Source organism: Meles meles, chromosome 14 (assembly GCF_922984935.1).
Source record: "Meles meles chromosome 14, mMelMel3.1 paternal haplotype, whole genome shotgun sequence".
NCBI lineage: Eukaryota > Metazoa > Chordata > Mammalia > Carnivora > Mustelidae > Meles > Meles meles.
Genome location: NC_060079.1, coordinates 2,291,717 through 2,304,998, shown reverse-complemented (window position 1 = coordinate 2,304,998; position 13,282 = coordinate 2,291,717). Strand labels below are relative to the sequence as shown.

The window sequence follows — 13,282 nt, the reverse complement described above, 5'->3', positions numbered from 1 at the left end:
ATAAGGAAGTGTCCGAGCCTTTCTGGGGATACCACAGCTTTCCTGCAGTTATAATCAAAAGAAATGTTTATAGCCAGGAGTCCAGCTCAGCAGAGGGGCTTGACTCTGGGCTTTGGTTCAGGCACGCCAGCTCTTGAAGTTAACTAGCCCTCTTTTACATGCTGGGCGTGTGCGTGACTGGTATTCCTAAAGTTGCTGCTTCAACCTAAAGATGCCGTCTACTTTTCCATACACCTTAAGCACACGGCTTTAAAGTACAGTCCTTTGCATAGTCCCAGGGCTTTTCTTCCCAACCCCTAATCCCTTGATGACTTACTGTAATGATGTTTGTACCATATTTCTTTTCCAGTTCCTTAATGCTGAGTTTGTGGTCATCCTGAAGTCCATGAAAGGAAGAAGAGAGTGCATTAATAATCCCAAAATACTCAAACCCTAAGCTTTGACCAGCCCATGAAAACTGAGAAGTGCTGATGATAGGAGGAGCCAGGGAGTGAGGGAGAGAATGAGAAAACTCTCTGTGCCAGGTGGTTATTGCATTGAGGGAAAAGAGAGTCTGGATACAGGAGAGGCTTGCCTTCTGATTCACTGGCCAGGGGATTTTCTGGCTATCCCTTGAGTTCAGACTTAGTTTGTCCTTTACCACATATTAACTGTCTTTAGTTTTTATGAACAAAGTATGTCATCTCAGTCTGATCTTCAGCACATGCAAGTCCTAGCATACCTGTCTGCTGTCCGAGTACTGGTAATCTGGGTACTTAGTTCAGTACCTGAGTTCTGGGATTAGTTGAGCAATTAGTGACGAGCAATACCAAACCAGAGCAGACCCATCTGATAACTCCTTACCCATGGAGTCCTCATTGGGCAGGTAGTCTCTGGTAGAAGCAGCAAGCCTTTTCTTAATCAAGTACTTGGGACTCAGAGTTTATTTGGTAGAGAAGCCCTACAGATTTAAATCTGCCAAATAAACACCAGTATGACCCACACTTGCTAATTTTGTTATAGAATCATTAAACTAAAACAGAGTTTTTCAACTTTGGCATTACTGACATTTAGGCCAATAACTATTTGGGGGGGGGGGGACTTCCATCCACTATATGTCACCTACTAGCACACCTTCCCTGGAGTAGTGATAACAGAAATGTCTCCAGACCTCACTAAATGTCTCATGGGGGGGCAAATTCCTCCTATCCTGTCCCTTGAGAGCCACTGGGCTACAGGATTAGAAGCCTTTTCCTGTCTCAGAAAACCTAGGGGCAAGTAAGCCTTCTTAAGCCCACCTAGACAACCTAGCACTCAGGATTCTTTTAAGTTTTGTTTTTTTTTTAAGATTTTATTTATTTATTTGACAGACAGAGATCATAAGTAGGCAAAGAGGCAGGCAGAGAGCAAGAGGAGGAAGCAGGCTCCCTGCTGAGCAGAGAGCCCGATGCGGGACTCAATCCCAGGACCCTGGGATCATGACCTGAGCTGAAGGCAGCGGCTTAACCCACTGAGCCACCCAGGCGCCCAGATTCTTTTAAGTTTTGATCATCTGAAACAAAGATTTATACTGTGATGGATACTAGAATTATCTCTTTTCTTAAGTATATGGAAAAAAAGGTTACCTGTTAAGAGATTGGATTTTCTGGGGCACCTGGGTGGCTCAGTGGGTTATAGCCTCTGCCTTCGGCTCAGGTCATGATCCCAGGGTCCTGGGATGGAGCCCTGCATTGGGCTCTCTGCTCAGCAGGGAGCCCGCTTCCCTTCCTCTCTCTGCCTGCCTCTCTGCCTACTTGTGATCTCTGTCAAATGAATAAATAAAATCTTTAAAAAAAAAGAGAGATTGGATTTTCCAATTAAAAAATTATTTTGTCCTTTCCTCCGCTAGATTTTGCTTTATTCTTTTAGTCATTGTACCAATATTGATTGAAAGATATTGCTGAGGATTCAAAGGACTAAGACACAGTTTACAAAACTGTGTGCCAAATTCTGGGCAGATACAAGTAACAGGTGATTAGAGCCACTGATTGCATGGATGTATCTCATAGTTTAAGGGGCCTGTACAGTGAGGCAGAATAAGGCAGAATATTTCCTTCTTTAGTCTTGGCTTTGGGGACGAGCACATGAGGGAGGCAGGGTGGGTGCCTGTGGCGCACTCTGCTGGCCAGCACTAGAATAGCTCAGGGCATCATCCTGTGTCTCTGACTTCTGTCAGGTCATTGCCCGCCTGTTCATTTGGCAGCCAGGGATACTTTCGTTCTTGTCAAGGATCTAATGTGCCAGAGGGCATCCCAGTACATGGTCACAGATTAAATTATAAGATTCTTGTGAGAATGTTGGGAAATAAGAAGGAAAGATTTTCCTCTCTCGGCCTGGAAGCAGGGGAATACTAGTTAACACTACAAAAATTATCTTTCTATATTATACATCTTCACAAAATGCTCAAAGAAGGGAGATTCTCTTCATAATAAACAGGCATACGATAGAATGGATATATATTCATGTTATAAGTGGCAATTTTATGGAAGACTACATATGTCTTCAATCCTGAATGCTAGAGACACATAGGAAATAAGAATGACTATTATCTGGTGCTGTGCTAAGACTTTCTCCTTCTTTATTTCATTTAACCTTTTTAACAACTCCAACAGGTAGGCACTTTTTTTTTTTTTAATTCCTATTTTTCAAAATAGGAAGTGAATGTCAATCAAACTGGGATCTGAATTCAGGTGAGTCCAATTTCAGGGCTGTGTTCTTAAATGTCTGTCAAAACATGCATGGGCAAATACCTAGTGGTGTGTTGCTAAATGTTTAACAAGCTCTCCAGGAATAATAAATAAAAAACTCTGACTTGTATTTACTGATTTTTCACTATAACCAAGTTCAAAGATGCTAACCCAATGTCGACCAACTTGCCAAATACCTGAAAATGTAACAATGGGCTTTCTGGCCCACATCAACTCACACCACTACTGTTGGCGCCAACAGTAAGTTTTCAAGTCTGCGATGAACTGAAGGAACAATCTAGTAAAACTTCAGGCTTGCTGTAGGAGTTTCCCCCTTGACATTCCTGACACGTAACCTGTCACATTTCAATTCTGAGGCAGATCTTGCCCATGGTGGCCAGCTTTAACAACTCCAAAGTTCTTCCTTCGCAGGAATAACATTGCGCTTCCATAAATTACAAAATTACTGATTATAAATAATAACTTAATTATGAATTGCATAAATTAAAAATATTCTTACTCTTTTCTCACTTTTTCCCCTCACCCATGCAAATTGTTTCTTTCCCATTTTACATTAAGAAAATGGAGCTTTACGAAAGCTAGGTAGTTTGCTCCCTGTTACCAATCGCTTAAGTGGAACTTAACTGAGCCCAGGGTTCTCTGAATCCAAGCGCAATATACTTTTACCAGTGAAATTATTCTATTTCATGGGGCATACGTAATAAAAAACCTAGCAAGGTTAGTAGTTTTGTTTTCCTCCTTCAGGGTTCCAGCTCCGGTAGTTTTACCTTATCAGCTTAAAAACTGGCAGTTGGTTACAGCTATCTCAATGAAGCAGCCAGGAAGGAGGGCGGTCTGGGCTGTGCCTGTGGGGACTGGAATCAAAGGCGCTTCCCTCAGAGTTCTAGCTGGGAGTGCCTACCACCAGAATGCAGGAATCCTGCAGAAGCCCTGACCCCCAGGGCAGATATTATCACACCATTTATTTTAAACAAGGAAACAAATCTCAGGCAGATTTTCAAATCCTTGAAACTGATCCTTCTTTTGTTAAGAAGTAGGCTATAGGGGCATGTTCTCAAGGGGAAAGGGCAGAACTCAGTGGACCCCTTTGGCTTAAGGACCAAATCAACTGACCAGATCCAGTTCTTTCCTAAGCTCCTCCTTATGGTGATTCTTTCTGGGTTCGAAGCAGTTCTTCAAGCCTCTGTACTTCTCCTTGCCATTCGCCTTGTCTGTTTGTTCGATGTCTTTGGTTCCACTGAGCTCCACAGAGTAAATTTCTAGTGTTTTCTGAAAGTAAAGCAGAAATACAATATTGGTCCAAGATGGGTTTTCTGAAGAGGTGTCGAGCGCTTCTCTTTGTGGGTCAGGGACCTACAGGGACGGGAGCCCCCTTCACTCTCTCCTTTAGAGAGAGTAAGGCGCACGGTGTGGAGAGTTTCTCTCTCCCGCACCTTCAAACTCCCAGGCCCTTTCTCTCCTTTCTTCTCCAGTGTAGAGGATAGATGGCAAAGCCCTGCCGGCATCTCCTCAGGGTGACTCAGGGTGGGAAGTTACTTCCTCCAACTCGAGATAAGACCCCTCCAGCCCCCAGGATCTCCCTAGTAACTTGCTCCCAACAGGGCACACCGGCCTGTGTCCCGCTTCTCGGGTGGGGCGATGCCCACTGAATCTCAGTCCTGGGCAGGGCGGGCTTTACAGACCGCAGCGCAGCCGTGTAACCCCCAGCCTGGCGACACCCGCCACATCGGAGACGTCCAAGGACCCCTGGGGTCCCTTCCCTGAGCATATGGATTTGGGTCTTCCCCCCGGTCAGCTCCGGGCATGGAGAGGAGCCGTGCAGCGGGCAGGAGCGCAGAATAAAGATGGCCAGTCCTTCCTCTTTCCCCTCGTCTTCCACCCCCTCTAGACGGGTCTCGGGCCGGCGCCGGGGGCCTGCACGCACCTTAGTCATGGCGAAGGTGGTGGCGCCGCCGGCGGTCGGGCTTGGGGTCCGGGCTCCGGCGGTGGCGGCGCGCGCAGGGCGGGCGTCCCGTCGGGCGGCGGTGGCGAGAGACCCACGCGCACCTCCTGCGGCCGGACGCCAGCCGCTGCCGCGGGGGAGGCGGTGTCCGCCTTAAATGCCGCCTGCCCCGCCCACGTACCTGCCTGCGAGCAGCTTGCCCGGCCTCAGGACGCCGCGGGAGGCGGGAGTCCTGCAGGCGCGGACCCGGGCGCGGAACCCCGCGGCCCGGCTCCATCCAGGGAGCCGGGCGGGACGCGGACCTCGGCCAGGGGCGTGGGGTACCAGGGGCAGCGCCTCCGACGCCCGCACGCCCTCATACCCTCTTTGGTGCGACCCTCACCCACTTTGCTTTTAAAATTTTCTTGCTAATGGGGCGCCTGGGTGGCTCAGTGGATTAAGCCGCTGCCTTCGGCTCAGGTCATGATGTCAGGGTCCTGGGATCGAGCCCCGCATCGGGCTCTCTGCTTAGCGGGGAGCCTGCTTCCTCCTCTCTCTCTGTCAAATAAACAAGTAAAATCGTAAAAAAAATTTTGTTTTTCTTGCTAATAAAGGAATTCGTAAAAATACCTAAACAGAGCGGAAGAATTGCTGCTTCTAGCCCAGCTGCTCTCTAGGGTGTCGTGACTATGAAAGGCCACCTTATTAGGTGGATTTCCAAGGAGAATGGATCTCCACAGGCCGGTGTGGTGTCAGAGTGAATTTGGGAATTACTGAGAGAGCTCCGAGGAGTAGCTGAATTACCGTGCAGGATCTGATGAAAATCGGAGTTCTGAAACAGCTGTGGAGGGAGAGAGTGGAGAGGAGACATGGGAGAAACTGTGCGGTCAGAGGACTCCGAAATGAGGCTGCCTCCTGGGCAGAACTAAAGCTGTAGGCTGGGGTCGGGTAAACACGCTCATCCCCTAAACGGGATGGACATCTCCTCCTGCCAAGGCTATAAACGCCTTCTTTCCTTTCTTCTTGCCTTCCTTCTTCCACCCTTCCTTTCTTCTTTTCTTTCCAGAATGAGAGAATTTGAAGTTAGACGATCCTCCCCCACCCCGCCCCGCGCCCCCCTCCCCCACCACACACACACACACACCCCCACTGTGGGGTTGGACAACACCAATGTGTTACTCCTTAATTAAATGATAAGGGACAGGGGCGCCTGGGTGGCTCAGTGGGTTAAGCCGCTGCCTTTAGCTCAGGTCACGATCTCAGGGTCCTCGGATCGAGTCCCGCATCGGGATCTCTGCTCAGCAGGGAGCCTGCTTCCTCCTCTCTCTCTGCCTGTCTCTCTGCCTACTTGTGCTCTCTCTCTGTCAAATAAATAAATAAAATCTTTAAAAAAAACATATAAATGATAAGGGACAGGAAAATTCCGAGTGACATCTGTTTTGCAGATACAGATCACAGGTTCTCTGGAGTTGGAGGGCACGTTAAATTCTAGTTCAAACTCAAGCAACAACGGAGCCCTGGCTAAGTCTGGGTTGTGTTCTCCCCCTTTTCTTCTCTCCTGGAGAATGCTCTTCAAAGGAAAAATTCTAAGACAGGGCTAAGGAGAAAGAAAATTTGTATGCAACTGATGTTCCCACCATCTGCTGGAAATCCAAGAGAAGGGATTTTGCAGGTACAAGTGGTTGCTTGCTCACCTTCCCCTCTTCCAGCTCCTGCTCAACCTTTTAGGACAGAGAGAGAATAGAAAAGCAGGATGGCTTAGAGAACTCATGTGGAGTTCAAGCTTCAAAAGCAAACTCAGATTCACACTTAATTAGGGGAATAGGGAGAGGGATGGGCTAATGGAGAGATGACAGCAGATTTGAAAATCAGCAGAGCCTAACAACTCCTCCTAGAAAGGATTGCTGTTTAGTCTTGTCCGTGTCAAGTTTGGAGAAGTGTTATTTACTACCAAATTGGACAAAAGTGACATTGTCAGATACTCTAGCACCTCTGTGGTCCTGCAGAGCTCCTGATTCCTGCCGGGGGCCAGCTTTGGCCACTACTGCTGTGGTCCACATGGCAGCTTCTGATGCCATCAGGTCTCCTGGACTGTGATTTCTACCACAGAGGACAAATGGGGCCACTCTACACACACCCACCCTAACTCCAGTTACTGCTTTGCTATTGCTGGTCATCTTGCCCCAGAGTCCAGACATCCCAATATTTCTTGAGGAGAACATCCTCTAGGTATCTGTGAGGCAGGTACCTGGAATAGTCCTCAACTGATAGAACTATGGACTGAATTTCCGCTTGGAAACAGACTCACTCACCTCTTTTTGGCCCCAGGAGCTATCACCCGTCCTGTTCTGGGCAATGTACCCTGAATTTTTCCCAGTTCTGTGACTCTCTTGAACTGGCTATAAAGGCCAGGGTATGACTTGGGACGCTGTCTCAGCCCAAATGCTCGAGTAGCAGCTTCTGCTTAAAGCAGGGTTTTCCTCTCTTTCAAAAAGAGCCTATCCATGCCAAGAATCTCATCTAAGACTGTTCTCGTTGGTAAATATTACATATTTGTGACAGGTTGTTATAATATATGTAACTACTCCTAGCTCATTTAATCAATTAAATGCACACAATATATGTGAAACTGTACTAGACATGGGTGGTGGTGGTGGGAAATAGTACTAAAATTGTGTCATTCTCTGCCCTCAAGAAAGCTACACTTGAGTTGGAGAGGGAGATTTAATGAGTAGACAATAGTAAATCACCCAAGCGAGAAAAGAATTTAGCACTAAATGGTATAGGCTCTAAGTGTTTTAAAAGTTTAAAGGAAAGATGTAGGAGATGGCAAGATTTTTATTTCTTAGAATTAATTTTTCAGGGGCGCCTGGGTGGCTCAGCGGGTTAAAGCCTCTGCCTTCAGCTCAGGTCATGATCCCAGGGTCCTGGGATCAAGCCCCGCATCGGGCTCTCTGCTTAGCGGGGAGCCTGCTTCCTCCTCTCTCTCTCTCTGCCTACTTGTAATCTCTATCTGTCAAATAAATAAATCTAAAAAAAAAAAAAAGAATTAATTTTTCAGATCTTTTTCCCTATCCCTTTCTACTTTCTGTGAGAGGTGGGAGAGAGAAAGAGTGGTAGAGTTAGGGATCATTCTTGCTGCCCTGAAGTGCCCCTCCTGCTGTAGAGTCCTGGATAAAGGGACGTCCACCAGCTGGCCCAAGTGTGAGCGTGAAGATTCAGCAGAAGGGGATCCAGGCGCTAATAGGAAGAGGAAGGTTCACTTCCTGCCTTACATCTGGATCAGCCGGTGCTACTGCTGCCCACTGTCTTCTTCCTCCTGGATTCCTGGCCCACGCACATGGGCAGTCCCCACACACCTGTGTTCCCTCATCATGCCAGGCTATGACTAGGCTGCATTTCTCCACAGACAAGGGCGCCTGGATTGGAGTCACGATGCAAAAACAAAAACAAAACAAAACTTCAGCCAAGCACACCGCTAAGCTGTTTCCTCATTTCGTCATGTACAAGAAACCCTGAAATGGTCATATGAACAACCTGCAGAAGGGAAACCTGCTTTCAGAAATAAGCACCAATACCATGATAATAGTCCTGCCTGAAGCTGTTAAAGACCATGACCAGAGTGGATAGGGGTGATTCCAGAAGTAGATAAAAGGCCTGCATGGGGCTTAGGTGTGGCCCTGCCACAGGGATGTTTTCTTCCCTTCTGAATATAGCTCCCCAAAATGTTAGGTTACTACAATGCTTATTCTCTCTGACTTATTTTTGGGTACTAAGATCCTTTCTCAAAAAATTACTATTTTCCGGGGTGCCTGGGTGGTTCAGTGGGTTAAAGCCTCTGCCTTCAGCTCAGGTCATGATCTCAGGGTCCTGGGACTGAGCCCCACATCGGGCTCTCTGCTCAGCAGGGAGCCTGCTTCCTCCTCTCTCTCTCTTTGCCTGCCTCTCTGCCTACTTGTGACCTCTGTCTGTCAAATAAATAAAATCTTTAAAATTAAAAAAATAAAATACTATTTTCCTTTTAATAGGTGATTGAAAAAAAATTAACTGCATTCTGAAGTTCTTAATTTTTTTTGAATCTTAGGGTGAAACAGATTTTCCCCATTTGAATCACCTTCATCTTTATCATGGAAGTTTTACCATATATATGTGTAATATATATGACATATAACACATTTGACATGAAGGATATTATTCATACAAATATGCTCAGTTAACTTTGCAGAAATTTGCCTCTTCTCATGAGTGAGATGGTACTCTCTTGGTCACCAGCTTCCAAATTCTTCAGAGTTAGAGAGACAAAAGCAGATACTCCAAAATTTATTTATTCTGAAATATTTACTGAGGCCTGTGAAAAATGTGTAAGGCCATAGTAGGTCCCTCCCCTGAAAGAGCTTTCGATTTGGTTGAGGACGTAAGATACATCACTCTGGATTAGAAAATTAATATAAAGACATGTCCAAGGGTGCCTGGGTGGCTCAGTGGGTTAAAGCCTCTGCCTTCAGCTTGGGTCATGATCCCAGGGTCCTGGGATCCAGCCCTGCATCGGCTCTCTGCTCAGCGGGGAGCCTGCTTCCTCCTCTCTCTCTGCCTGCCTCTCTGCCTACCTGTGATCTCTGTCTGTCAAATGAATAAATAAAATCTTTAAAAAAAAAATAAAGACATGTCCAATGCTATACCTGAGGGGACACCTGGGTGGCTCAGTCAGTTAAGCATCTGCCTTCAGCTCAGGTCACAATCCCAGGGTGCTGGGATCGAGTCCAACAGCGGGTTCCCTGCTCAGTGGGGAGCCTGCTTTTCACTCTGCCTGCCACTCCCCCCTGCTTGTGCCCTCTCTCTCCCTGACAAATAAATAAATAAGATCTTAAAAAAAAAAAAAAAAAAAAAAAAAGCTATACCTGGTCCAGCACTGAGTCAGTGGGCAAACACCAGAATTCCAGAGGAGCCAAGGAAGATGTGAGCTCTAGATAGTGAACAATGGGTGATTCTTGAAGAGGGACAAATACAAGTGGATTTTGAAGGCTGTGTAACCTGAGACAACTAGGGAGGTGTAGGGAGATGAATGAGGAGAGAAGGAAAGAGGAAGGTAATGGCCCCTGCAATGACCAAAGGGATGGGAATGAAAATGGCAGCATTCCAGGGAGAGAAAGGAGCCTGGTAGCTGGAGCAGACAGGTTCTTTCAGGGAGTAGCAGAAGGTCCAGCTGTCAAAGTAGGACTCTGTAGGGGTTGGATTTCATCAATATGCCTTAGGGAGCCCTTGAGGATGAGAGTAATCTAATGGAAACAATATTTTGGGAAAGATGAGCAGTTTTAGAGCAAAAACTGGGAGCCCTTCTGACTCTGAAGTTCCTGGGTTTGCAACTGTCTCAGCATGAGTCTTGAACCTTTTTCTCTTTATTCTAGGTCCCTGTCAGTGAGCAGGTTCTAAACAAGGTGTCAAGCTGCTTTTAGCAAATGTGCTTTAGCACCCTGACACCCTAAGCACGTCTAGTCTCTAAGCAACTGTTATTTTAGGCAGAATTTATTTGTTCTATCAAGAGTCTTTGGAATGAAATCAGGGAGAGAGCAAATGGTCATCACACAATCTACATTAGGGAAGCTTATAGGACTCTCCCCTCTCCATCCCCCAATAAATTTATATTTATCCTGTGTTTTCAGGGTGAACTGAGCTGTTCAAAGAGCTGGGGAAGAGGAGCTATGGAATTAAAGGACATCATAGGAGACATAGTCTGTCTTATCCACAGAGATCAGCTTCAATTTAGTAATAATGATGAGCTGCTTCATTCTTTATGATGATCTAAGTTTGTAAAAAAAAAAAAAAAGAAAGAAAGAAAAAGTACAGGTTGACCGTTTTTTCAGTGAAGTCAACACGGCTATTTTCCTCTCCCCCAGCTTTCAGGTCTGATATGTCCCTTGTGAGGTGACAGGTTTGGTGTTGGGGTACATGAAAATGACCATAAAATTATTTGTGGAGTCCATGTCCTCTATAAGCCAGGCACAGATAATAATCACTTTCTTACTTGATTGTCTCTCTCTTTCTCTTTGATGTACTTTATATAATTCTGTGATAACCCAACGTCTTAAGTCAGCATGTCTGGCTCTATGCTCATATCTGTTCTGGGATCAGCATATCAAAATAACAAAAATTTACTGAAGAAACAAAGCAGGGGGAAAAAAAAAAGGAACACAGCCTGAATCCCTGGTCTCATTTACAGCAAGGCCAACTTAGCTCTTGCTGACCCAGAAAGGTGCACAAGAGCGGACCATGCCACAACCCAATGAAGAGTCCAAAGCAGGGCTTGAGACTTTAGGCATCTTGCATGTAAATGATGGGAAATGAAGTGAGTAAAGGAATAAGAAACTGCTTTCAAGGGACAATTAGGAGAAAACTGGCAGATGATTGCCTGCGAATTCTACTGGGAAGTTCTGCTAAGAGGTGAGATGGTAGTGGAAGTTCTGAAGTTTGTCTGCCATCACTCCAGGGAGACAACAAAGGGTCAGCTCTGTTCTGTAAAGTGCATCTGGATACTGGGGGAGACCAGAAGCAAGAAAGGCAAGAGAAAATACTTAGTATATTTATAGGCCATCTTACTGTGGCTGCCAAAGTATCCCCTTAGGAAATAAATCTACTGGCTGCTGAAATGCAATATGTGTTAATTAACATGAGACCAACATGACGATAGCCTGAGAAACAGGCAGAGTCAGAAAAACAGGACAAACTGCATTTTGTTAATTGACAGATGCAATGGTGCAGGGCCTAACTGTCACCAGCTCTAGGGAGAGAAAATTATTTAAAAGGGGTCTTGGTAGGTCTGGTCTAATGGTTCAACTGTCCCAAGGTTCAGCCACTACTACATTTGGGCAGTATCCATCGAAGAGATTTCTTTGACTCTGGACTGATGTTTCTCCTCATCTCACTTTTCCTTCCTGCTTAGAGTTGCCAGATAAAACACAAGGCTCCCATTAGAGTTCCATTTCAGGTAAGCAACAAATCATTTTTTGCATGTCTTAAATATTGCATAGGACATACGTGCTTTCGTTTAGCTGAAATGCAAATTTAACTGGCTATTGTTATTTACAACTCTGGCAATCCTATTCCTTGTAGATGCACTGGGGATCAATCCTTTATTGCTTGTCAGCTGGCACATTTTGGAACACTGGCTTAGGCTCTACTGGTCTTATCACGAGGGCAAACATGAAAATAATAACAGATTCAGATTTTCTCTTTTTGCCAGTCCCTCCCAAGAGCCCACCTGAACCAGATTTGCTTTAAGGCAATTTGAATGAGTGTGGCAGTAAGTTTCTTTTTTCTTTTTAAATCAGGTATCTTTTCAGCCAGAAAATTCTTACAACCATGCAGAAGTCACATTCTTGGGTCTGAGAAGAGCACTACAGGAATTCAGTGCGTTCTCAAAACTAATTTTCACTTTTAAAGGTGACCAACAGGGGGAGCACATTCCAAAACAACACACTGGGCTCAGGCTACCTGGATGAAGCTCAGGGCCACCTGGCAATGCTCAGGCACCAAGAATTTCTAGAATCCCCGCAGGCTTTGCAACTGTGTGCCAAATTTCTGACTGAGCAAAGGACGATTTGGGTAAAACACAAACCCCAAACAAACCAGGAAAAAAACTACCAGTAAAAGAAAAGAAGTAACAATAACAATAAAAAACTCCAATGATAATTAGTGCAAAGAAACAGCAAACTACAAGACTATATGAAAAAACAGGGGTGCCTGGGTGGCTCAGTTGGTTAAATGTCTACCTTTGGCTCAGGTTATGATCCCAGGGTCTTGGGATCGAGCCTCACATCAGGTTTCCCGCTTGGTGGGAAGCCTGCTTTTTCCTCTCCCTCTACCTACTGCTCCCCTGCCCCTTGTGCGCTCTTTGTCAAATAAATAAATAAATAAAATCTTTAAAAAAAAAAAGGAAAAAAGATTATAAGAAAAAACAAATGATGAATGTTTCCCTACTCCTAGGGCTGGATAGGACTTGGAAGCATCATGTTCAATTTCTCAAGACTTAATGAACAAGTGGGCTTGAGAACTATTGGACCAGATCACTGGCCTTCCTGCTCATATCCATGCCTGGACCTCCAGAGAGTGACTTCAGTGGTCTAGTGTGAGCTGTGTCCCCAGGTGCATCTCCTGTGCAATCAAGGTCAAGGGCCCTGAATTAGATGTTCATTAAGATCCCTTCTGACTCTAACACTTTATGGTCTAAGAACCTTGCCTTTATAAGTACTTACATGGCAGTTTTATTGCATTTAATTAAAATGGGTGCCTTGCTACTGTGGCTCAGATCTGTAGGCTAAAGGGCAAATGTCTCATAGCCACCCGTTAACAAAGGGTCACTCTTGTTTCCAGAAAGAAGGGGATGTGGGATTGTGGATGAGTAAGCACAGGCCAGTTATACTATAAGTGTACATTCACCAACAGCCATGAGTGTCCCAGCCATGTGCTGGCTTCCAGTAATGGGTGAATATTGACATCCAAGTAGAGCTTTTCATGAACACGGATGTAGACTCATTCTACAAATAATGTATTGAATTGCGATGACCTCAAAGTAACCACATTTCTAATTATTTCTGTATTTTTAAATGTAACTGATGAACACATTGGGAGTGTGACAGGG

General features: G+C 45.5%; 1 protein-coding gene across 1 annotated transcript in view; it reads right to left on the bottom strand.

Moving 5' to 3' along the window:
* ATP12A (ATPase H+/K+ transporting non-gastric alpha2 subunit) overlaps window positions 1–13,282 on the bottom strand; it is a 152,197-nt gene that overhangs the window by 21,790 nt on the left and 117,125 nt on the right. The window contains exons 7-12 of the mRNA XM_045978493.1: window positions 6,285–6,368; window positions 5,349–5,488; window positions 4,850–5,032; window positions 4,273–4,795; window positions 3,840–3,995; window positions 317–376 (exon numbers count right to left, since the gene is read on the bottom strand). Coding sequence (XP_045834449.1) covers window positions 317–376; window positions 3,840–3,995; window positions 4,273–4,795; window positions 4,850–5,032; window positions 5,349–5,488; window positions 6,285–6,368 — 1,146 coding nt within the window. The remainder of the gene's footprint in view (window positions 1–316; window positions 377–3,839; window positions 3,996–4,272; window positions 4,796–4,849; window positions 5,033–5,348; window positions 5,489–6,284; window positions 6,369–13,282) is intronic.